Raw genomic sequence first — 24418 nt, 5'->3', positions numbered from 1 at the left:
CGCCGTCGAGCAGCGCAACCAGACGATGATGGCCACGGCACGTGCCCTCCTCAAGCAGAGGGGGATGTCGGCCATCTAATGGGGTGAGGCGGTGATGACCACCGTTCGCCTGCTCAACTGCTTGCCTACCAAGGCACTCGACAGCAAGAAGCCATACGAGGTGAGGCATGACCGCAAGCCGGCGGTCAGCCACCTCCGCGTCTTCGGCTGTGTCGCGTTCGTCAAGGAGCTTGGCCACATCGGCAAGCTCGGCGACAAGAGCGCACTAGGGGTCTTCATCAGCTACGCGGACGGCGTGAAGGCCTACCGCATCCTCGACCCTGTTACACAGCATGTGCGCATCGCACGCGATGTTGTGTTCGACTAGGGTCGGGGTTGGGTGTGGGGCAAGGCGGTGGACGACGGCTCGACTTCAACGATCGGTGACTTCGTCGTCGAGTACGCCCACTTCGAGGAAGCTGGGGAGTAGGCAGCTCTCCGTCACCGAGCGTGTTTGCCCCAGCTCCAAGACCGCCACCAACTCCGGCGAGTCCTTCGCCGACACCACTGGCCACGCCTCACTCGCCTACGCCGGCGCCCCGTACACCTACTCCGCCGCCCACGCCTCTGAGTTCAACACCACCAGCCTCGGTCTGCAACGAGCACCGCTCGGTGGAGTTCGTCACGCCACTCTCCAACGAGGACCGCGTCGATGTGTACCACGACGGCGAGCCTCTGCGGTATCGCACCGTGGAGGACATCCTCAACGAGCAGCCGGTGCCTGGACTTGTACCGCACGACTTGGAGGCGGAGCTGCACCTGACGCACAACAATGGCGAGCCCCGCTCCTTCACTGAGGCGGAGGAATACGCAGCCTGGCGTGCCGTGATGCAGTTGGAGATGGACGCCGTCGAGAGGAACCGAATTTGGGAGCTGGCTGATCTCCCAGCCGATCACCTCGCAATCACCCTCAAATGGGTGTTCAAGCTAAAGAAAGATGAAGCCAGTGCGGTCGTCAAGCACAAGGCTCGACTGTTCGTGCAGCAAGAGGGTGTTGACTTCGACGATGCCTTCGCACCCGTCGCATGGATGGAGTCCGTGCGTCTCCTCACACTGGCAGCCCAGGAGGGCTGGCGCGTCCACCACATGGGCGTCAAGTCTGCCTTTCTCAACGGCGACATGAAGGACGAGGTCTACATCTACCAGCCGCTGGGATTCGTCATCCCCGGCAAGGACAAGGTTCTTCGCTTGCGCAAGGCCCTCTACGGCCTGCGGCAGGCACCCCGAGCTTGGAACGCCAAGCTAGACGCTACCATGAAGACCATGGGGTTCGTGCAAAGCCCGCACGAAGCGGCTGTCTACCAGCGGGGCAAGGACGGCTCTGCCTTGCTGGTGGGCGTCTACATCGACGACTTGGTGATCACCGGCGCAAAGGTCGACGAGGTGGAGGCATTCAAGGAGGAGATGAAGGCCACCTTTCCAGATGAGTGACCTGGGGCTCCTCTCCTACTTGGGGATCGAGGTGCACCAGGACGACTCCGGCATCAGTCTCAGTCAGATTGCCTACGCCAAGCGCATCGTTGAGCTAGGTGGACTCACCGAATGCAACCCCTCTCACCCCGATGGAGGAGAGGCTGAAGCTGAGACGCGACAGCACCGCGGAAGAGGTCGACGCCACGGAGTACCGGCGCCTTGTGGGGAGCCTTCGCTACCTCACCCACACGCGGCCGAACTTGGCATTCGCCGTTGGCTACGTCAGTTGGTTCATGCAGCGACCGACGATGGAGCATCTGCAAGCCATCAAGAGGATCATCCGCTACGTCGCGAGCACCCCGACTACGGCCTGCACTACCCGAGGTGTCCTAACGTGGCACACTTTCATCGGCTACAGTGACAGCAACCACACCGGTGACATCGACACTAGCAAGAGTACGAGCGGGATGATGCTCTTCCTTGGCAAGTGTCTTGTCAGCTAGCAGTTGGTCAAGCAATAGGTGGTGGCTCTGTCCAGCTGTGAGACAGAGTACATCGCCGCTACTTCTACCTCTACGCAGGCGATTTGGCTGGCTCGACTGCTTGGTGATCTCCTTGGCAGAGATGCTGAAGTAGTGGAGCTCCGAGTGTACAGCAAGTCCGCTCTAGCTCGGCAAAGAACCATGTCTTCCATGAGCGCAGCAAGCACATCAGGGTGAAGTATCACTTCATAAGGGGCTGCTTGGAGGATGGGAGCGTCAAGGCCAACTACATCAGCACATAGGACCAGCTTGCTGACTTCCTCACCAAATCTCTTGGGAGAGTGAAGTTTCAGAAGTTGCAGTCCAAGATTGGGATGATCCGGATTGGGACCACTATGTGAGACTTAGGGGGAGAATATTAGATAAGTCTAACACATGTGCATCTATGTATCTATCTATTATACTAGATAGGGCTAGGTAGAGACCCCCCGGGTCATCTCGACCATCGATGGGATCACACGGAGGATTTTCTAGCCTCCTGTGGCCGCATAGGTGTTAAAGAGTCTGTTAAGGTGTCTTAAGAATCTTGGAGTCTATATATGTATCAAGACTGCCCTTTGGGCCTAAGTTGAATGAAATCAGATCCATTTGGACCAACAACATTTAGTATGCATGAATCTCCAATATCATGCATGTAAAACCCATTGGATATTCCATGTTAAGCATTCAAATTCTAAACTGGGTTTCAGTGCACCCTTGACTTTTGCATCCAAGAAAGCAACAAGAAAATAGAGCTATGGGTCTTGAACTAGCAAAAGAATAAGAGGGACATGAAATTTGAATGACTTGTAAACCACTGAATGGGGCATGCGTATCAATATACATTATTATTGTTTATTTCTTAATAACTAGACAGCAACATACATTTGATTTTCTTTATCGTTAAATTACCTCATTTGTCCAGGTATTGCGCTTCAAACTAACATTGACACCCTGTTCCTTCTCAGATATCTGTAAGAACAAGCAAAAGTAGTTATCAACAATTGAGTGTGTTTGAAGTAGGTTAGTTTTAGAGGTTTACGAACCCAGAACTCAAAGTTGAACTGGTCATGCGATGAGATTAAGTGATACTTCAGACCCTGACACCCAAAATCATTATATTAGATATGACATCAAAACAGAGTAGAAATGAATGTTACTTCTTTTTTGGTATAAATAAATAAAATAAATATATGAGGTGAAGGTGTGGATATGAAAACACAATCGCAAATTCCTTTATAGGAAAAAAAATATTTGGTTTAATCATTAAAAATGTTATTTCTCTCAATACTAAGAACAGGAGAATCCTTAGGACGAAGTAGTGAAATATAGATATAACACAATAGAAATTTTTCTCCAAACTTTACCATGAAGCTTCCACACTTTATCAAGCAAAACGAGCAGCAGAAATCTTCAGTAACTGGTAAGAAGGATTCAAAAAATCAATATAAACAAATGTTATAATGAGGAAAGGTTCCTGCTGTAACTGCCAGTAAGTGATGCAAAATTGCAGTACAAAGAGCAATTGCAGAGCGTAACTTATAATATTGGCCATGAAAAGCTACCATAGAAAGCACAAGCAGATGGCAATCCAGGATTCCAGGTGTAAAGAAATGACCCCGGGAGCTAAGTTTCACCTTAAAAATGGTAAGTGTCTCACCAAGAACACCACATTGAAATCCCTTAAAAATGGAAGATCACTAATTCACTTTACTACAAACAATCTTGTTTGTCTGTCTAACACCCCAAACAAAACTTTGACTCGTTTCACTACTCTAAACATAAGATTAAATTGCATAATTTATGTTGTACTTTCAGTTTAATTATGCTAGTGTGCCCTTTCCTACCGCAACTACCTTCATCCTATAGTCAATTCCTAACAGGGGCACAGAGCGTGACACGAAGAGTTACATGCATACACAAGACAACGGCACCAAAGTGCCTTACAGAGCTCCCTTTTTTAGAGGAAGCACAACACACAGCAAGGTGAAGGAATGAATTGGGCTGATGATGAGACGGAAAGCGATTCAATGCAAGCCTGCAGACCTGCAATACTTGCGGCTAGTCAAGGGTGCTGTATCTTTTTCTTTCATGCATACACAGAGACAGCTGTGTATCTTTGCATTAAGAAGAAGCTTCAGAAGAGTTAAAATTGCAATCGCGAGGCAACTAGGAGCTAGCGGTTCACATGCATCCAGGTTTCATACTGGGTGTGCTGTATCCTTCAACGCACCGCCAAGCAAAGAAGGATCGAGTGAAGTAGGTGATATAAGGTTGATATGGATTCGAATGCCTGCGGCAGGAAGGGTTTCAATGGTAGAGAGTACTGTACACATACTTTCCCACTATTGTGTGCCAAATTCTAGGGATAGGAAAAGCACGAGAGTAATTATGCCCAATGTCGCGTGCACAACTTAGAACTACCACTTCCTGAAGCAAAGACATTGGTACTAGATGCTTTGATGCCTTGCTAACTAAGACATTAAACCTCAAAATAAGCTATTCAAACATTGTAAAAAATATTTGTATTCGCAAATGTTATAAGTGTGGTGCCATTCTCAAAATAGTTTAAAAGATGGTCAGCCCATACATATTAGCCCAATAAATTTCTGTTGGAACCGAATGCCGGGGATCAGCGTCGATCGGAGGTGTCGCGCCGCCGGGCTCGATGGTGACCGCGGCGACGTGAGCTTTGGAGGAACACACGCGAACACTTGGAAGAAGAACACACGCAAGAGTACAGCACCAATTGACGTGCTTATTCGTTGCATCGGATCTCAGATACATAGGCACAAAGCCCGGCCACCCCGTCGCCACAATGCCCCCGTGATCGCCCTCTTTTTCGGATCGCCGCGGGACATGCACGAACGGCATCGCGACGGGGTCAGACACTGAACGCGGTCTCGGCGTGGGCACGCGCACATCTCCGGCCCACCCAAGATTCTATGCGACAAAGCAGCAACTACGACACGATTACATGACACGATTACAACAGGATTACACCTGTGAATTTATCCTAGAACTAACATTTCACCCCCTTAATCCTGTTGCACTGGAACAACGCCGAGCTTCAGTCTGAACTCTGCAAACTTCATCCTCCCAAGAGGCTTTGTCAGAATGTCAGCCACTTGCTCATCTGTCCTCACGTGTTTAACCTCAACCATGTCTTTCTCGATGCAATCACGGATATAATGATACCTTGTGCTTGCTCCACTCATGAAACACAGGGTTCTTGGCCAATTCGATAGCTGACTGGTTGTCGACTAAAAGTCTGAATTTCAGAGGCTCTCCTCCAACCAGTTCTGCAATCAGCCGGCTCAGCCACACTCCTTGGCAGGTTCCCAGCGCTGCAGCTATGTATTCAGCTTCACAAGATGACAGTGCCACTACCTTCTGCTTCTGTGAAGCCCAGGTCACCAGATTTGAACCGAGGTAGAAGACTATCCCCGAGGTGCTCTTTCTCTGAATCAAGTCACCTGAACAGTCGCTGTCAGTAAAGCCTAACAGACTGAGATCTGTTGGAGTATATTGGGCCCATGTGTATAGAGGCCCATCTAGAGGCCCATGTATAGGTATTATATATACCCACCCCTCTAGGGTTGGAGGAATACAAGCATTATTCTCTCCTACATGGTATCTAGCCATCTCTTCCCTCTCCCTCCCTCCCTCTAGCAGCCGCCGCCGGGCCCACCCCACCACCGACGCCGCCGCCGGCGCCATGGCCAGCCGGCCGCCTGCGCCCCCTCCCCTCTCCTCCTTCCCTCCCTCCCTTCTCCTCTGCTACCGGCCGCCGATCTCCTCTGCTCTGGGCGCGAGGCCCGCGGCGCCCTGGGCACCTGCCGCTGCTTGGCCTGCGGCGCCCTGGCTTCCCGCCGCGGCCCTCGCCGTCGTCGAGACCCTCCCAAACCCACTCCTCCCGCCGCCGGCCTTGGAGGAGCCGGATCCGCCTGCCCTAGGCACGGATCCGGGTGCGGGCCTGGCAGCCGCCGCGGCCGATCTCGCCGCCCAGGGCGCCGATTCGACTGCCCTGGGTGCACTGGGTGCCGGGGACGCGGCCACAGGAGGTCCTGTTGCCGCCGCCGCCGCCGCCCGGGGTGTTAATCCGACGCCCCAGGACGTCACCGCCGCCGCCCTTGCCGCAGCCCTCGGCGCGGATCCGGGCGCGGGCCTGGCTGGCGCCACCACCGCCGCCGATTCTGCCGCCCGGGCGTCCCTGGCCGCTGCCGCCACCGCCCCTGGTGCAGCTGCCGCCACCGCCCCTGGTGCAGCTGCGACCGCCGCTGCCCAGGCCGCTGCCGCCCTTGCCGCCACCCATGATGGCGCCGGGACTGGCGCCGCCCCTGCCCCCGACGCCCCTCCTGGCGTCGCCCACCCGGCTCCCAGCGCGGCATGGCCGTGGCTCCAGGGAGCCGCCACCGCCTCCTATGCTGCTGGCGGCCAGCCGCCGTGCCAGCATCCGCTCCTGTAGCCGCGCGCCGCACCCCTGCAGCCGGGTCCTCTCCAGCCCGCGTCGCCCGTGCCGCCGCCGGGGCCTGCGCGGGTGCCCACCGCCGCTGTCGCCGCTGCTGCTCCTCTACTGGCGTCCGTTGGCGCGCATCTGGCTGGAGCGGACTCGAGCGCGCGGACGGCCCTGTCGAGCGCCTCCGCGAGCTCCTGCAGCCTCGCGCCGGCGCGCGCCTCCTCCGCCGTGCGGCTCTTCGACGCGCACTGCCACCTCCAAGACCCCCGCGTCGCGGCCGTCGCACCCACCCTCATGCGCGCCGCCGCCGCCCCTGCTGCTGCCGCTGCAGCCCCTACTGCCGTCGGCGCCAGGGCCCTTCCTATGGGCGCGTGGGCCTCCAGCGTGGGCACCCCTCCCCTGTTCCAGGCAGCCGCCCAGGCGCCTCCTCCACTCCAGGGCATGGGCCGCGCCGCCGAAGCTGCTGCCTCCCGCGCCGCCGCGCACGCCGTGCAGGCCGTCGTGCCCGCTGCGCAGGGCGCCCGCCGCGCAGGGCGCCGGCCGCGCAGGCTCAGGCCGTCGCGCCCGTAGACCTGGCCGCCGCCGCGCCCGCCGCGCGGGCCGCCACGCACGCCGCCCAGGCCGTCGCGCACGCCGCGCCGGTCCAGGCCGTCGCGGGCCCTCGTCCTCGGCCCAGCTGGCGGCCATGCTCGCCGCTGCTGCTCCCCTGTTCGCGCCATTCTGGACACCGCCCGCTCCACCCAGCCAGCAGCCGACCTGGCCTGGGGGGTGGGACCAGGCCGCACTGGGGCAGTCCTTCAGCGCCATGGGGCGGACGCCGGCGGTCTGCACCGAGTGGATCGCCGACTCGGGTGCCTCCTTCCACACTACCCCACATGTCGGTATCCTCTCTTCTGTCCAACCCCCACACCCCTCTTGTCCTTCCATCATGGTTGGTGACGGGTCTTGCCTTCCTGTCACCGCCGTGGGTTCTGCTCCTGGCTCTTTTCGTCTTCCCAATGTCCTTGTTGCTCCTTAGATGGTTCATAACCTTCTTTCCATTCGTCAGTTTACAGCTGACAATTCTTGTTCCATCGAGTTTGATTCTTCTAGCCTCACTGTAAAGGATTCGGCCTCCCAGCGTCCGCTACTCCGGTGACAGCACGGGGTCCCTTTACACCCTTCGCCTTCCTTCTTCCGCTGCATCACTCTCGTCTTCTTCTTCGCCCTGGCCGTCTTGGTCTGCCGCTTTTGCCACGACGCCGTCTTCCACCACCTGGCACCGCCGTCTTGGTCACCTTGGCCGCGACGTTCTGGCTCAGCTCAGTCGTAGTACCGATGTTCCTGGTACTAGGGCTCCTGCTGAGCCCCTCTGCCATGCGTGCCAGCTCGGTCGTCATGTTCGGCTCCCTTTTTCCTCTTCTTCGCATGCGACACATGCATTTGACCTTGTTCACTGTGACCTGTGGACCTCTCCTGTACTTAGCCTTTCTGGTTATAAGTACTATCTAGTGGTGGTCGACGACTTCTCGCACTACTCTTGGACGTTTCCTTTGCGCGCCAAGTCTGAGACCTTCCCCACTTCTTTGCCTGGGTGTCCACTCAGTTCGGCCTCACCGTTAAGGCCGTCCAGTGTGACAACGGGCGGGAGTTTGACAACTCCACCTTACGTTCCTTCTTCCTGTCTCGGGGTGTTCGGCTGCGTATGTCGTGTCCGTATACCTCTCCTCAGAACGGCAAGGCTGAGCGGATGATTCGCACGACGAACGACGTCGTGCGCACCCTCCTGATCCAGGCTTCTCTGCCCCCGCGCTTCTGGGCTGAGAGCCTCCACACCGCCATACCTGCTCAACCGCTTTCCGTCCACTGCTTCTCCTGCTCCCACTCCACACCACGCTCTCTTCGGTACCCCTCCTCGCTACGACCACCTTCGGGTCTTCGGGTGTGCGTGTTACCCTAACACCTCCGCCACCGCTTCTCACAAGCTGGCGCCCCGTTCGACTCGTTATGTGTTCCTCGGGTACTCCCCTGACCACAAAGGGGTACCGATGCTTTGACCTCACCTCTCGCCGCGTTCTGATCTCTCGACACGTCGTCTTTGACGAGTCGGATTTCCCCTACTCTACCTCCTCTACACCTTCTCCTGACCCCGAGCTGGAGTCTCTGTTTCCGACTGACCCGGTGGTTCAGACACCGTTACCTGTCTGTCCTTTTCCTGCAGGTTTTCTAGCCACGCACGGTCCCCGGACCTCCGGTCGTGCCGCGCGCGGACCCGGTGTCTCCCGCTGCTCCACGCGCGGCCCCGGTGCCTTCACCTGCACCTGCGCGGTACGCTCAGCCGATGCAGGTGTACCGGCGTCGCTTGGCGCCGACCACGACACCGCAGCGGTACGCTGAGCCGGTGCAGGTGTACCGGCGTCGTTCGGCGACGACACTAGCGCCGCCTCCTGCTCCGGAGGATCCTGCGACGCCGACGCCGGAGCCGTTGCCGCCGCCGCCTCCTCCGGCTCCCTCTCGAGCAGAGCCGGAAGTATACCACCCGCCAGTCATCCATCGGGATCCTCGGCATATCCATCCCATGGTGACTCGGCGGATGGCGTCTCAGGCCGCGACTCTCTCCGCCACCGAGAGAGAGCCGAGGGTCTCTCCGGTACCCTCCTCTGTCCGCGACGCCTTGGCGGATCCTCACTGGCGTCGCGCGATAGAAGAGGAGTACGCGGCTCTTCTTGCCAACCAGACGCGAGACCTCGTACCGCGTCCGTCTGGTTGCAATGTGGTGACTGGCAAGTGGATCTGGACGCATAAGCGTCGGGCCGATGGCACACTGGAGCGCTACAAGGCTCGCTGGGTTCTCCGGGGGTTCACTCAGCGGCCTGGTGTGGACTATGATGAGACCTTCAGCCCAGTCGTGAAGCCCGCTACGGTGTGCACGGTCCTATCGCTTGCGCTCTTGGCCTGTGCACCAACTGTACGTGAAGAATGCGTTTCTTCACGGCACTCTGTCAGAGACTGTCTACTGCTCTCAGCTAGCGGGATTTGTGGATTTGAGTCGTCCAGATATGATCTGCCGGCTCAACAAGTCTCTCTATGGACTGAAGCAGGCTCCTCGGGCTTGGTACACTCGGTTCGCCACGTTCTTGCTGACATTGGGGTTCACCGAGGCCAACTCTGACACGTCTCTCTTCTTCTACCGCCGTGGGGATGAGACTTCCTATCTGCTGCTCTACGTTGATGACATTGTGCTCACAGCCTCTAGTCAGCGGTTGCTTCAGAGTGTCATCTCCTCTCTGCAGCAGGAGTTTGCTATGAAGGATCTCGGTCAGCTCCACTTCTTGGGCGTCACTGTTGAGCCTCGCCCGTCTGGTCTTCTCCTGCACCAGCGGCAGTACGCACTCGATATCCTGGAGCGGGCTGGGATGACTGATTGCAAGCCCTGCTCCACTCCTGTCGACACTCAGGCGAAGCTGTCCGCTGATCTGGGTGATCCGGTGGCTGATCCTATTGCCTACCGGAGTCTGGCTGGTGCTTTGCAGTACCTCACCTTCACCAGGCCGGACCTCACTTACGCTGTCCAGCAGGTCTGTCTCCATATGCATGATCCCCGGGAGTCACACCTTGCTGCGCTAAAGCGTCTCCTCCGCTACGTCCGTGGCACTGTGGACCTCGGCCTGGTGCTTCACCGCTCGTCCTCTGCTGAGCTGGTGGTCTACACCGACGCTGACTGGGCTGGCTGCCCGGACACTCGTCGCTCCACTTCCGAGTACGCCGTCTTCCTGGGCGGCAACCTGGTCTCCTGGTCGTCCAAGCGGCAGCCGGTTGTCTCCCGCTCCAGTGCCGAGGCGGAGTACCGGGCTGTCGCTAACGGCGTAGCGGAGGCGTCCTGGCTACGACATCTCTTGACGGAGCTCCACAGCCCGCTCGCCAAGAGCACGCTCGTCTACTGCGACAACGTCAGTGCCGTGTATCTCTCCACCAACCCCGTCCAGCATCAGCGGACGAAGCACGTGGAGATCGACCTACACTTCGTGCGCGACAGTCGCAATCGGCGATGTTCGGGTACTCCATGTCCCGACTACCTCCCAGTTTGCTGACATCTTCACCAAGGGGCTGCCCTCCTCGACCTTCTCGGAGTTTCGATCCAGCCTCAACGTAGCCGGTGGCTAGTTGTGGCTACGGGGGGAGTATTTGCCCTTTGTACTCTATTTGTACTCTCTTCTTGTCCAGTCTTGAACACTGCTGCGTCGGTAGTTCAAACTGCGGGGGGGTGTTAGCTTTCTTGTTGTCCAGTCTTGAACACCGTTGCGCCGATAGTTCAGACTGCGGGGGGTGGAGTATATTGAGCCCATGTGTATAGAGGCCCATCTAGAGGCACATGTATAGGTATTATATATACCCACCCTTCTAGGGTTGAAGGAATACAAGTATTATTCTCTCCTACAAGATCAGGCCTCCCATTCTTCAGATACCTGCAACCATAGTCAAGTGGTCCAGAGATGTATCTTACAATTCTTTTGACCACAGCCCAGTGTTCTTTAGCTGGTGCCTCCATGAATCTGCTAGCTATCCCCACTGCATATGCTATTTCTGGCCTAGTGTTCACCAAATATCTCAAGCTGCCAATCACACTTCTGTATCTGGTAACTTCAAGTTCAGAGCCAGGTTTTGCAATAGAAAGTCTCACCCTCAGCTCCATAGGAGTATCAACTGGGTTACATCCTGTCATCCTGCAAGTTTCAACAATCTTTGCAGCATAGGCCCTTTGGCAGACAGTGATGTGGTCTTTGTCTTGCTTGACCTCCATGCCCAAATAATAACTGAGTAGCCCAAGATCACTCATACTGAATATTTTCTTCATTTGTTCTTTGAACTCGGCTATCTTCTGTTTATCAGGGTCACAGATAATCAGATCATCCACATATACCCCAACTAGGAGTAATGTGCTCCCTGTGCCTCTCTTATACATAGCATGTTCAACTGTGCTTCTCTGAAAACCAAGAGCATTCAGCTCCTGATCAAGCTTGGCATTCCATGCCTGGAGCCTGTTTTAGCCCATAGAGAGCTTTCTTCAGTCTAAGCACTTTCCTAGCTTGTGCAGCTTCTGTGAAGCCTGGTGGCAGATGCACATACACTTCTTGGAGATCTCCATTCAGAAAAGCTGATTTTACATCCATATGATGTACTTCCCAATCTCCTTGTGCTGCAAGTGCAAACAGAATTCTCACTGTTTCAATTCTTGCAACTGGTGCAAAGACCTCATCATAATCCACCCCCTGCTTCTGGGCATATCCCTTAGCTACAAGCCTAGCTTTGTGCTTGACAACCTCACCAGCAGCATCTCTCTTTACCTTGAACACCCATTTTAAGCCTATTGCTTTGTGACCTCTTGGCAGATCTGATAAATGCCAAGTTTCACTATCTTTGATTGACTGAAGTTCAGTTTCCATGGCCTTCTTCCAGACTTCTTCTCCTAGAGCTTCATCCACACTAGCAGGTTCATCAGCTGCTAACAAACACAGCCCACTGTACTGCAAATTCTCCAGTTCTTCAGTATTGTCATACAGATCATTCAGAGTTCTGAATCTTAATGGAACACCTTCAAAATCTGCAGATTGACCTTGTGGTGGTGTGGCCCACTGAATGTCTGCTGGTGGTGTGACAGGTGTAGCTGGTGCATTAGAGTTACCAGGTGATGCTATAGGTTGGTCATGGTCAGAAGATGCAGCAGCTGGGCTCCCTGGTTCTGAATTTCCTGCTTCTGGAGCTGTTGCCGGACCGTGTACAGTGACAGGATATTCAACAATGAAATGATCAGGCTGGTTCTGAACTAAAGTACTTGTTCAGTCCCATCCTAAATCTTCCTCAAATATCACATCCCTGCTAACATGAAGTGTCTTAGAAACAGGATCAAGTAGCCTATAGCCTTTTGTACCTTCCTCATAGCCAATGAAAACCATTTTCTGAGATCTGTCAGAAAGTTTCTTCACACCTGGCCCAACTTTCTTAACATAAGCAATACACCCAAAAATTCTCATGTGATCCACTCTAGGTTTTTTACCATGCCATGCTTCATAGGGTGTGACCCCCTCTAGGCTTTTTGTTGGTGCTCTATTCAGGATATATACTGCAGTTGCAACAGCTTCTCCCCAATAGCAAGCTGGCACACTTTTGCTTTTCATCATGCACCTAGCCATCTCAACTACTGTCTGGTTTCTACACTCTACTACTCCATTTTGCTGGGGGGTGTATGGAGCAGTTGTATAGTGCATAATGCCAAAATCATTGCAAAAAGCACTGAAACTGGTTGAGTTGAACTCACCTCCTCTATCAGTTCTAATTGCTTTCAGTTTTGTTTCCATTTGAGTTTCAGCTCTTGACTTCACCTTCTTTATGTAGCTCAGTGCCTCATCTTTGCTCTTCAGCATTTCAACCCACATGAACCTGCTGAAATCATCCACAATTAACAGGAAATAGGATCTGCCACCTGGGGTTGGTGGCTCTATTTTTCCACAGAGGTCAGCATGAACTAATTCAAGTCCCTTCTCAGCTCGATATGACGAGGCTGCTGGGAATGGGGCTTTGTGCTGTTTTCCCAACGCACAACCATCACAAACTTGCTCCACTCTCTCAACAACAGGCATACCTGACACCATTTCTTTTCTGCCCAAATCACGCAGTGACCTGAAATTTAGGTGTCCAAACCTTGCATGCCACTCCCATGCCTCATCATCAAGTTTTGTCAGGAGACATATTGGTGAAACTGAGTTGAACTTAACTGTATAAAGACGGTTAGCAGTTCTTGGTGCAGATATCAACAGAGTATGGCCGTCAAGTACATTTAACTTCCCATTCTTCAGAGATATCTCATAGCCCAATTCCTCAAGTTGACCCAAACTAACAATACTACTTCTGAGTTTAGGAATGTAGTATATATCAGTGAGTACCTTGTGTTCTTGCTGCCGTCCTTGGATCACCATGGAGCCAAGCCCATGTATCTCAACGCTGGAGCCATCACCAAAACGCACTGTGCCGCGAACTCCTTCATCAAGGTGTGCTAGTGCTTCTCGGCACCCGGTCATATGGTTGCTAGCACCTGAGTCCAGCACCCACACTCCACTAGCACACTCCACTGGCACTACCCTGTCCTGGACAAGGTGCACAGTGTGTACCGGCGTGTGCACCACACCTGACGAAACGGCCATGAACAAGGTCGGCTTCTCTTCTGCACAGACCGCTGCATTTGCCTCGCGCTTCTCTCCTTTCTTCTGTTTCTTAGGACGAGTGCAGTCCTCTGCCCAGTGGCTCCAAATGCCACAGTTTCTGCATCTTCCCTTTCGCCGAGGTGTACCTTCTGAGGTCAACTTCACTGCCCCGGGATTGCCTGATTTTGCACCATCAGAACGCTGTGGTGCCTTGCCTCTTCCCTGGCCTGCATTGTGATTGCTTCCCCCCTCTCGGCTTGGATTTGACTGGAAACGGTGCCGATGTTTCTCTAGCCAATCCTCTTCTGCCAGTAACAACTGGCTGGCTTTGTCAGTGATCTGTTCTACCTTCTCTTCGAGACGTTCCTCAGCCGCGCGCAGGCGTCCGATCAACTCCTCCACGGTGAGCATCTTGAGGTCGCAGAACATCTCAATCGAGACGACCACGCTAGTGTAGCGCGGAGGCACGACGCGCAGAAACTTCTTGATGACCTTGATGTCGTCAATTGTCTCATCGAGAGCTTTCAGGTCGGCGACGAGGTTGGTGATGTGCATGCCGAAATCGTCGATCGTCTCCCCCTCCTTGAACAGGAGATTCTCGAACTCCTTCGAGAACTTCTGGGCGTTGACGTCCTTCAGGCGATCTGAGCCGAGCCGCATCGTCTTCACCGCCTCCCACGCCTCCTTGACGGTCTTCTTGCCACCCAATGTCTGCCACGTCTCTTTGGGTACGGATCGCAGCAGCGCGCTCATGGCTTGTCGGTCCTGGCGCGCTTCACGCCAGCGCCGCCGGGCTCGATGGTCTCCCATATCTCCATGGCTTCGTAGTTGCACTGCATTAGCATCGCCCACTCGGTGTAGTTCGATCGCAACAGCATAGGCCACATCAGTGAGCCCTCCTTCACGCCATCGACGCCGGAGCTCGGACCGACGTCACTCATTTCCTCCTTCTTGGGTTTCTTCAAGGCTGGTGATCTAGGCGGGCTTACAGATCCGCTATAGAACATCCACCGGCTCTGATGCCACTTGTTGGAACTGAACGCCGGGGATCAGCGCCGATCGGAGGTGTCGCGCCGCCGGGCTCGATGGTGACCGCGGCGACGTGAGCTTTGCAGGAACGCATGCGAACACTTGGAAGAAGAACACACGCAAGAGTACGGCACCAACTGACGTGCTTATTTGTTGCATCAGATCTCAGATACATAGGCACAAAGCCCGGCCACCCCGTCGCCACGACGCCCCCGCGATCGCCCTCTTTTTCGGATCGCCGCGGGACATGCACGAACGGCATCGCGACGGGGTCAGACACTGAACGCGGTCTCGGTGTGGGCACGCGCACATCTCCGGCCCACTCAAGATTCTACGCGACAAAGCAGCAACTACGACACGATTACATGACACGATTACAACAGGATTACACCTGTGAATTTATTCTAGAACTAACAATTTCCACCATTGAACAAAAGCTGCTAGCTTCTGTTCCACTAGAAGGAACATAATTAAAGGGTAGTCATATACTCATATAGTTATATTTTGCCTCTAATAAAATTATCTTAACTGGGATTTGCAAATCTGGTATTGGGAAAAATGTGTGACAGCTAAATTGAAAACAAACCAAGGTAGCTTGTATCAACCAAACAAAATATAGGTAACAAAGTTCTTGGCTTCTGCATGTGTACCTTCTGTCTCGCAAATATTGTTTCCGTACTTAAAGAGCACATTTCCAACTCTTAACCTGTGGGAACAAAATTTATCACAGCGAAATTAGATACATCAATACGCCAATGTATTTGATAAAGAACGAATATAAAGCAAGCTGCTATAGCTAGGCCCACAAAAATTCTATTCCTTGGCAATAACGTCAGGTAATGCTAGTTGGTCTAGATCAGCTTCAAGTGCACCACACCATTCTATATAAGAGCTAGCTCCGAAATCTAAAGCCCAGTTCTAAAGTATGAAATTACTTATATTATCTCAAAAGCAGATTTTACCAGCTTGTATTAGAAAGTTATTGCAGCATCAACCTAACTAAAGACTCGCTATCAAATGCATCATGACATGCATATCACAGTTTGCCTTAGCATGTATTGGACAAGCTCCAGTATTAGCCTCAACCTATTCACACTCTCCAAGTAAACTACGTAAGTGTTAGGAATGCAACTCATCTGCTACCATGCCCAAAGGGGCAGATATGAAGATGTACAAAGGGAATAATTACATAATGTATGTACTCTAACAGTAAGGACAAGATGTAATGATCTGCAGGTCCCCTCTCAATATAATTCAAACAGCAAATAAAGTATCACATTTGAAGATAGAGCGCGCAAGTATTAAGAACAACCATTCCTATAGTGGGCGGTCATGTAAAGAGCACAGAAGAATGAAGAAAATGCACAATTAATAACATGAGAGAGCTCTATGGAATGTTATCATTACCTTATGATATGTGGTAAAGAAGACGGTGGGACATCATTGTATGAGTAATAATTATAAGGAGATTTAAACATGTCTCTTGCGCCGACCTCGTGGGCACATATGCTTACTTGTAATTGATATGGACACTGAAACAACAAGGCTCAAAAACCTCAGCAAAAGTACAATAGTAGATTACAAGATAGTTGTACTCCACTGACAATATTTATCACACAAAAATCAATAAATATTAAATACATTGAACAATAAACAGAGGAATAGGAAGGACCTCACCACAGCATTAAGCTTACGAGAACAAAATGTCAAGAAACTGCTCTGCTTGAGAAATTTTTGCTGCAATAACAAATCAACAATTAACAACAACGGAAAATACGATTAGCATACTGTTACTGTTAGAAGCAATAAGCATAATGGAAGTGAAAGATATGTTAGGAAAACATGGATAAAGTAGCACCCAAAAGCCAAAGTTAGGTACAGCCCTAGGAGTAATGAAGTAAGGAACTAGGTAATTTTCAATTAAACAAGATCCAAAATTTAGCTGAGGGCATGAACCTGAGCTTGGGTGGTGCCGACACACACCAACCATGTGCAATGCAATGGTAGATAAAAGATGGTTATGTAATGACCACGTGCATCCAGTAATAGTCCAAGGGTTAAGCAGACAAAGAAAAAAAATTCAGGGGATCAACCAAACAATACCATTCTTAAGGGGGATAAAGTAGACCTTTATAAAAAGGCGTAAACCCATTAGAATATGCAATATATATAGTATAAGGACCTAGTTGCATACCTCTATGAAGCCTGGGTTCATAGTAATTGGCAAAGCAAACTGCTTAGTCCGTCCTAAGCTTAAATCCACGGAACACTCCAATGATGAAGAAAGTAAACCATTCGGTATCTTACCCCAGAAACATTGTCCTCCAAGCTCTGTTAAAATGCGCCATAAAAAAATAGTTCACATGATAAGGATATGGTTTGTTTGTACGAGACTATCTGTCACTCTGCCTAGAAGATACACATTTATACTATATTTGTTATGTGCGGAAGATGCAATTATGAAGACACCATAAGCAAGAAGAATATTTCATATTACTCACAAGTATAAGGACATCGGTATGTCTGTCTCAGTAAAAGGATACTAATGCAGTCTCTGTTTAAAGATACTTATGCACTCCTTTGGTATAACATGCAAACAAGGCGAACACTTTGCGTTGCATAACATGGCAAAGCATTTTGTGAACTAGTTATCCACCGATAACTGTGGAAATGAAAGGCAGGAGGTTCCCGGATGTGTGTGGCATGTTGGATGCAGAATAATGCGAGATAGTAGAATCCATACACCATACAGGCTACAGACACAAGAACATTAAGACAGAGACCTTCAGTGTTAGTATTAAAAAGATGTTTTGGTGTTCCATATTCCTGCATGGACATACTTTAGATGGCCCTGAACCCTAGCAGCACGACCATGCAGACACCCAGCGACCACACCACAAGGGCAGGGATAAAGAGGCTAACCCTAATAAACTGGTATTTTTCTTGCTTGATGAAAATCGATAGAAAGTCCATCTATATATAGACGGGAGGACTCACCTATCTCTAGAACTAAAGAAACAGATAACAACTAAAACCAATATAACCTAATCTCTAACAGAATGGACTCACCCTGGGCCTAGCATGCCACACGGTACTATTGAACAGCACTGCACATGAGCAGTACCCCACCAGCCCTAGGGAACCTGGTTTAGCACTGCTCCTTCGCATGGGTCCTAATGGGCTAGATATGACAATTCCAGATATAGATGACAATAGGAGGCAATATATTTTAGAAATTATTCAATGTCTTCCACAAAATGAAAATCATAAACTTACTTTCAAGAGAAGGATTCTCCATATGGCTCTCGGAGAAGTTATTTTCATCAGGTGTTTGTCCAACTTGTCCTTAACATCGGAAAAAAAAAACAATCAAACTTGATGAAATCAAAGAAATACAGAACACAGATAATTTCATAGGAATAGGATGCACAATATACCGCAGCTAACAAGGATAATGTTAGCTAAAGTCTTCAGGTCTCGAAAGATGAATGTGGCTTCAGTGTGGTTGTTATGTCCAGATTCATCAAAACAAGTCAACAAACAAGCCTGGCTGAACTGATATACTGGAGAATGCTGCAAAGTCATGTCATAAATGAGAAAGGGGGCATTTGGTGGCCATAAAATTTCAGTTGCATAAGGAGGATAGACTTACCCCTTCATGTGAAACAGCACTAATTGGTTTAGCAAACAAAGCATACAGTGGAAAGATATTCTGTGCCTGCACTTCAGGATTTGAACTTCCAGACAATGATATGGTTATCTCAATCCTATACTCATGAAAACAAGAGAATTTCAGTATTTGCAACAAACAAATTTCAAGAATATCAGTAATCAATCACAAAATTCATTCCTCAAACAAACTTAATAATTTCTTAGGCCTCCTTCAGCCTGTCTATCATCTTGTTTTTGTCATAGATAAGTGGCAACCATGTAGTTATTAGCTTCTAAAAAACAAAATGATGTCAGACATACAGCCATTTGGATTAGTTTACAAGTTTCTCTGCTTGATAATTGATTCACACTTACAGGGTAGGATTTAATCTTGAAAGGTAAAACATGTTTGGTTTTACGGGTTTTTTTAATATAATTTGCTCGCCTGAGCTGCTGGGGTCCTGAAAACAGAAGGTACTCAACTTTCATAAACAAAGTAGCTCCAATTTCATAAACACCTCCACACTTCACGTGTGTTCGCTAGACAATTATGGTTTTCCATTTTGCAGCCCCTGGGTCTAACAAATTTGGTACCTAGCCGAAGAAGCATTTCGTTGACTGATTGTGGAAGAAACCTTGGAGAAAAATTCCTAAACAACACAAAAAGGGTTTCAATTCTCTGATCATTCTTGGAGCATGGATCCTCTGGAAACATTGGAATGCTTGTGTTTTTGATGGGTCTGCTCCCAATCTGCAGAGTACACTCCTGGATTTTAAGGATGAACGGAAATTGTGGCTCGCTGCAGGTGCGAAGGGTCTTGCTGCCCTTGTTGAGGGCCGGGTGGCTCAGTAGATTTGAGCCTTAGAAGAGTTGGGGGTCAGGTCTTTCATGAAGTTTAATTTGTAATGGTTTGTTTTTTAAACCTTTGTTCATCATCCCCATTCTAGTCCAAGGTGGGATGTGGTGTTTTGTAATTGAACTATTACAACAACAACAACATAGCCTTTTTTCCCAAGCAAGTTGGGGTAGGCTTGTAATTGAACTATTCTTCTCCTTAAATTCAAAGATGTGCAGCTCTCCTGCGTATTCGAAAAAAAAAAGAAGAAGAAAAAATCACTTCAATCATGTCAAAGACTCTACAAGCCTTGGTGTTAGAACTCTCAAAATAGCGTCACCTGTTGCAACCATTCCTAAGATAAAAAATGAATGGGTCCAAGGTAATTGAAGATGAAAATTTGAGGGACAGATACCCCCATCTAAAGTCCTACTTAAGTTTAGATCCATGACAATAGTCAAACAAAGTTCGCACTCATTTCTGAAATACAAAAGTTTCAACTGAAAATAAAAACAAAGCATTCCAAATATTATAGTTTGGGTTGCATTTCCTGCAGAAGGAAACATCCAATGCATATATGTTACACAAATGAAAAAAGTGTGTTGTTCAGCTAAAAATTAACATGCTTTTTGAATCGAAAATCTTGATGCCCTCCAAATTATGCTGAAGTATGTGAAGCTGTGCGCCTGTACCGCACATTGGATATATCATGGCTTGGTTACCAGAAGTTCTAGTATAAAGTGTGCAATCAAGCTTCATTTCTTACTTATATTTCTTAGAAATGGTTCAACAAAGTCTCTAGCAAAATATACTGAATAACAAAGCTCTAAGTAGAATAAGATGCTATACCGACCCAAAAGCTCAAGTGAATGCAAAACAATACCAATGCAGGGTGGAAATACTGAAATCCCAAACCATTGAAGGATGTTACCTCTTTTTTTGCTTGGCATGTATCTTGTAACAAAGGTTTCTTTGAAGAAAATAGGGCTGCAGAATTTGATTTATCAGTGATGTCGAAAAGCACTTAACAAATTAAGAGTGGCAATTCTCATGTGTGGCATGTTAAAAGAAGGGGTTACAGTTTTAGGATCAACTTTACCTTTTTATTGGCTCGTTTCTGAAGAATTTCACACAGTATAACATGTTTGGAATACAAATCGCGACTTGTTTCAGCAGAATCTGGAGATAAATCATCTCTTGGCTGGGAATGACATATCTGGTCTGATGACGAACTAGAACCATATATGCAACCCGTATTCCTGTATACATAGCACAGATACAAGTTGCCCAAAAACAACTAGATTACATATCATCTTCAGACAAGAATCCCATCCAGGCATTGACCATATACACATGGCAAGGATGTACAGAGAAATTAAATCCCTAACAAGAATTTATGGACCACAAAATCCCAGACCATCACACACGCAAATGGTCACCAAATTATGAAAGTAAACATGTTCCAAAGAATCCCAAACACTTCAAATTTGCAAAGAGGGTAGCACAGATGCCAGAGCAGAAGACACACATAAAAAGCAAGATTAAAGATAGGGTTAGGGTAATACATTGCAGCACCATCTGGTGAAACTTGGCAAGACATCCTGGCGGACGAACACTACCCGTGGGTTCCAGGAACCCCACCAAAACCTTGGCACGATAGCCTGTAGGAAGATCTTACGGAATTCAAATTTCTACTGATGAAATCATCCAGGAACTGGATTGGATCCTGCAGGCAGATCTGACTTGCTGCTCTTGCAAGGAAAGAGGGCAAAATGAAACTAATCAAAAGTAGTGCTTACCAAATAATCTTCAGTAGTGGTGGGAGATTGCGGCTCCCTTGATTAGATCCATTCGGGAGCAGCGGCGGTTGAATGGTGGGAATGGGGAGATTCGGGGCTTTGCTTGCAGGAGTTTTGTTCTGGGCTCGGTCAAGCCCAAATGGTGTGCGCAAAAGGGCTTTATTGAAAAAAGGCGGTGGATCCAGTTGGACCGAGCATATGCCAGGCAACAAAGTGAAGAATTGGAGTATTGGACAATGGGAACTAATGTAAAAAAAAAGAAAATAAAGCCACGGTGAATTCTGAGTAACGCCAGTTGCAAAAAATCTGCAAATGTAACGCTGGCATTTATCTGGGTTCCAAAATAGAGATCAACCCAGGGCCCTTTGAAATGGTTAGACTGTGAAATGGACAGCTTTAAATTGAAATTAAGGGATGCTTTAAAAAATAGAAATTATATTGCCATTATTAGCTTCTTGGTGATTTAGATTGATATTATTATCATTTCATTATATGTTAAATAATAAAAAAATGAGAACCAGAGGGAAGGGTATTCCTGCTGATGTTTCAGTAAGTGGGGTGTGGCCCTTGAAACCGGGTGGGCTGGGCAAGTTCTCTGTTCCCAAGCCACTAAACCCATGAGAGTCATATGTTAAAGAGTAAAGTCTATTTTTGGCCATCCAACTCTTGCCTCGGTTTAGTTTTAGCCATTGAACTCCAAAACCGGGTATCTTCGACCATCTAACTATCAAAACCGTTCACATTTGGCCATCCGACAGTTTTACAGGGCAGTTTCGCTGACGTGGATGCCACGTGGCAGCGGGGCCCACTTGTCAGCCTATTTTCTTCTCTTCTCTCTCATCTCTCTCTCTTCGAGCCCCCTGCTCGCGCGCGGCCCCCGCATCCTCAGTGGCGGGCGCCGCCCCGCGCTGGGCTACGCCGCGATGGGCGCGCGCCTGCTCAGCCTGCCGCCGACCATCGCCGGGCCACGCTGCTCTTGCTCGGGAACAGCGCGCCCGACGCGCTCTCCGCACTCGCGTCCTTCGCTGCCGGGGGCGGCGGAGGGGCCGCCGCCGTCGGGCTCAACGGCGTGCTCGGCGAGGCGATGTTTGTGTCCGCCGCCGTGCTCGGCGTTGTCACCCTCCGCGTCGCCGGCCACGGAGTCGCCGTCGACCGCGCCAGCTTCTTCCATGACGCGGGCTTCCTCCTCCAGGCTCTCGCCGCCGTGGCCGTCGTCCTCGCCCCTTTTTCTCCCCCGGCGGCTGACGATCCCGAACGCGAGCAAGGAGCGGTGGAGCAAGCCGACCGCGGTGACCGCGGCCACGCTCGCCCCCAATCTTCCTGTCCATCCTCTGGAACCACCGCGCCACGGGGAACCCGTTCCCTGCCGTCCTCCTCGGCGACGTCGCCGGCATCGTGCTGGGCCTCCTCGCCTTCCTCACCACGGACGCAGCAGGGAGACGCCGGTGACGCGGCGGCGCTCACGGGATCCACGCGGCATGGCACCCCGATGGCCAAATATGACCGGTTTTGAGAGTTGAATGGCTGCGGATGTCTGGTTTTGAAGTTGCATTGTCAAAACCGGACACAGTGGATTGTTGGATGGCCAAAAATGGACTTTACTCTATGTTAAATAATCACTGACTTCTTTATGTAATATAATAATAATTTCTCTCTTTATATAAAGATTCGCACCTCTCCTGCATGTTCAAGGGGGGAAAGTAATATAATAACAATGTCTTGTCTCTTGTGTTAAGAAACTAACACAACCAAAAAACACAGGAACAGTAAAGAAGCTCTTATTTTTCATCTAAAATATTGGAAGCTATCAAGATCCTAAGATCATAAGAAATTCCAATCCTTCCAACAGCTAGCCTCCCCGTACAGCTTGCTGCACCGCATCATCACTACTATGACACACCAGCTCACATCTTCCCTGCTACTCCACAGGCCTCTTCATGTCCTTCGACGGTAAAAAATTAACAAATTCCTGTGACAGTCGCAATTATGTTGATAAAATTATATTCCTACTGGCATATAATTCTACAAAGTACCTTTAAAGATGAATTGGCTGTAGTATTGACATGACCAAATCACATTATATTATTAGTAGTTCTATCGTTACCAGGTGGCACTAATTTCATTAGTATGTAACGTGACCAAACCGAACAATAGCACAAAAGGAGTACCTTGTGACCATGAACAAAAAACAATTTCAGGAGCTGACTTGGTGTGGAGGCATCAGGTTTTATTTCAACCCCCAAATTCGTTGGAACTTAAACGCATCTGAACCTTAACTAGGTACCAAGAACTTCATTGGAGGCAACCGGCGCCGAACATGGCATCTTGCAGAATGCCGAAGAGGAAGGACCTAATTGAACCATAGACCAATTGAATTACTGAGCCACTACCGCAGGAAACCAATTGCAGAAAAGAAATAAATAGAATTGGAGAGGAAGGGACAGCATTTGGTCAATTAAGATGGAACGGACTAGGAACAGAGCCAGGATTACTTACAAGCAAGAATGCGAAACCAATCCATCCCATCCGGATCGAGAGCTGCGCCGGCCTGCTCCCCGGCGGAAGTCGGCCCCCACTGCACCGGCCGCCGTCTCAGATCTGCGACGGCGACCTCATGTTCATCGTGGCTCACGACGGGCTGGTGGCCGAAGCTCCTCCATGCCCGAGAAACTAGTAGCGGCCGCCGGCTGCCTCCTTCCTCGCGACGCGCAGAGGCGCGGGTGAAGCCAGGCGACGCGGCGGCGGCACTCGAGAGCTGCTGCACGTTCAGCAGTTGTTCTGTTGTTCCCTCGATCTCGATTTACACGAAGCATAAGCTTAGCACTGATCATTTTCTCTTCTTCTTTTTTTGCTTTTGCATTTCTTTTTTCGTTCCAGATTATTTTGTTCTCTGTAATCAGCGAAATACATCGGTATTTTGTCGGCTCAAGTATTAAATTAGTCTTTTTATGAATTTCATATTACTGCAACACAATTATATTCAACAAACTACGAAACATTATCAATAAAGTCTTATGCTCATGTTCAACAAACAAATAAGATACAATCTTTTGTCTGCGAAATACTATTAGGAGAGTATGATTCCGAGCATATTAGCATATGATAAAAAGTTGGACCATATATTCCCATAAATTTTTTTACCACTGTCCAGCTCCACTAGCAAGTGATTCATTTGTGACAGATGTATGTACCACATGTATTTATAGGGAAGTCACTCGTGTAGGATGCCGACGAGCCACACGGCCTAGCAGGGCAAAGCGAGGGTCACTAATGGTGAGATCCCTGTATGTAAGCAGGTCCAGGCCCCGATCTCCCAACCTCAAATTCGAAAGGGGACACATGGCATTCCCCCAACTTTCCCGTGAGGAGCTTTGGGGATCTAGGATCGCCACACCAACCAACAAACTACCCCCGACCTCCCTCCTCAGGAGAAGGTGGCAAAAACCATGGTGGGTGGAGCATTAATGTGCTTCACAGCAATGTGACACGCATG

The 24418-nt window shown here is 50.1% G+C and overlaps 1 protein-coding gene and 1 long non-coding RNA gene across 5 annotated transcripts in view; both read right to left on the bottom strand.

Moving 5' to 3' along the window:
- Positions 1-21555, bottom strand: part of LOC120681509 (polycomb group protein EMF2B-like) — a 30081-nt gene extending 8526 nt beyond the window's left edge. For all 4 annotated transcript variants that reach the window (XR_005677898.1, XR_005677899.1, XM_039963020.1 and 1 more), the window contains exons 1-14: positions 20926-21555; positions 20692-20787; positions 20226-20385; positions 20058-20113; positions 18292-18406; positions 18077-18212; positions 17916-17984; positions 16834-16970; positions 16317-16376; positions 16047-16171; positions 15290-15345; positions 3341-3393; positions 3020-3073; positions 2886-2945 (exon numbers count right to left, since the gene is read on the bottom strand). Coding sequence is in view for 2 of the 4 variants with exons in the window: in XM_039963020.1 (XP_039818954.1) it covers positions 2886-2945; positions 3020-3073; positions 3341-3393; positions 15290-15345; positions 16047-16171; positions 16317-16376; positions 16834-16970; positions 17916-17984; positions 18077-18212; positions 18292-18406; positions 20058-20113; positions 20226-20385; positions 20692-20726 (1116 nt within the window). In the remaining 2 variants the exon portion in view is untranslated. The remainder of the gene's footprint in view (positions 1-2885; positions 2946-3019; positions 3074-3340; positions 3394-15289; positions 15346-16046; positions 16172-16316; positions 16377-16833; positions 16971-17915; positions 17985-18076; positions 18213-18291; positions 18407-20057; positions 20114-20225; positions 20386-20691; positions 20788-20925) is intronic.
- Positions 21556-22558: 1003 nt separating this feature from the next.
- On the bottom strand, positions 22559-23745 carry LOC120681510. Its single transcript, XR_005677900.1, has 2 exons — positions 23422-23745; positions 22559-23275 (listed from the first exon to the last, which is right to left on the bottom strand). It is a non-coding gene; the product is annotated as an uncharacterized LOC120681510 (long non-coding RNA).
- Positions 23746-24418: the final 673 nt, after the last annotated feature.

The sequence above is a fragment of the Panicum virgatum genome, chromosome 7N (genome assembly GCF_016808335.1).
Source record: "Panicum virgatum strain AP13 chromosome 7N, P.virgatum_v5, whole genome shotgun sequence".
NCBI lineage: Eukaryota > Viridiplantae > Streptophyta > Magnoliopsida > Poales > Poaceae > Panicum > Panicum virgatum.
The sequence above is the reverse complement of the archived record's forward strand: the minus strand, read 5'-3'. Positions and strand labels throughout refer to the sequence as shown.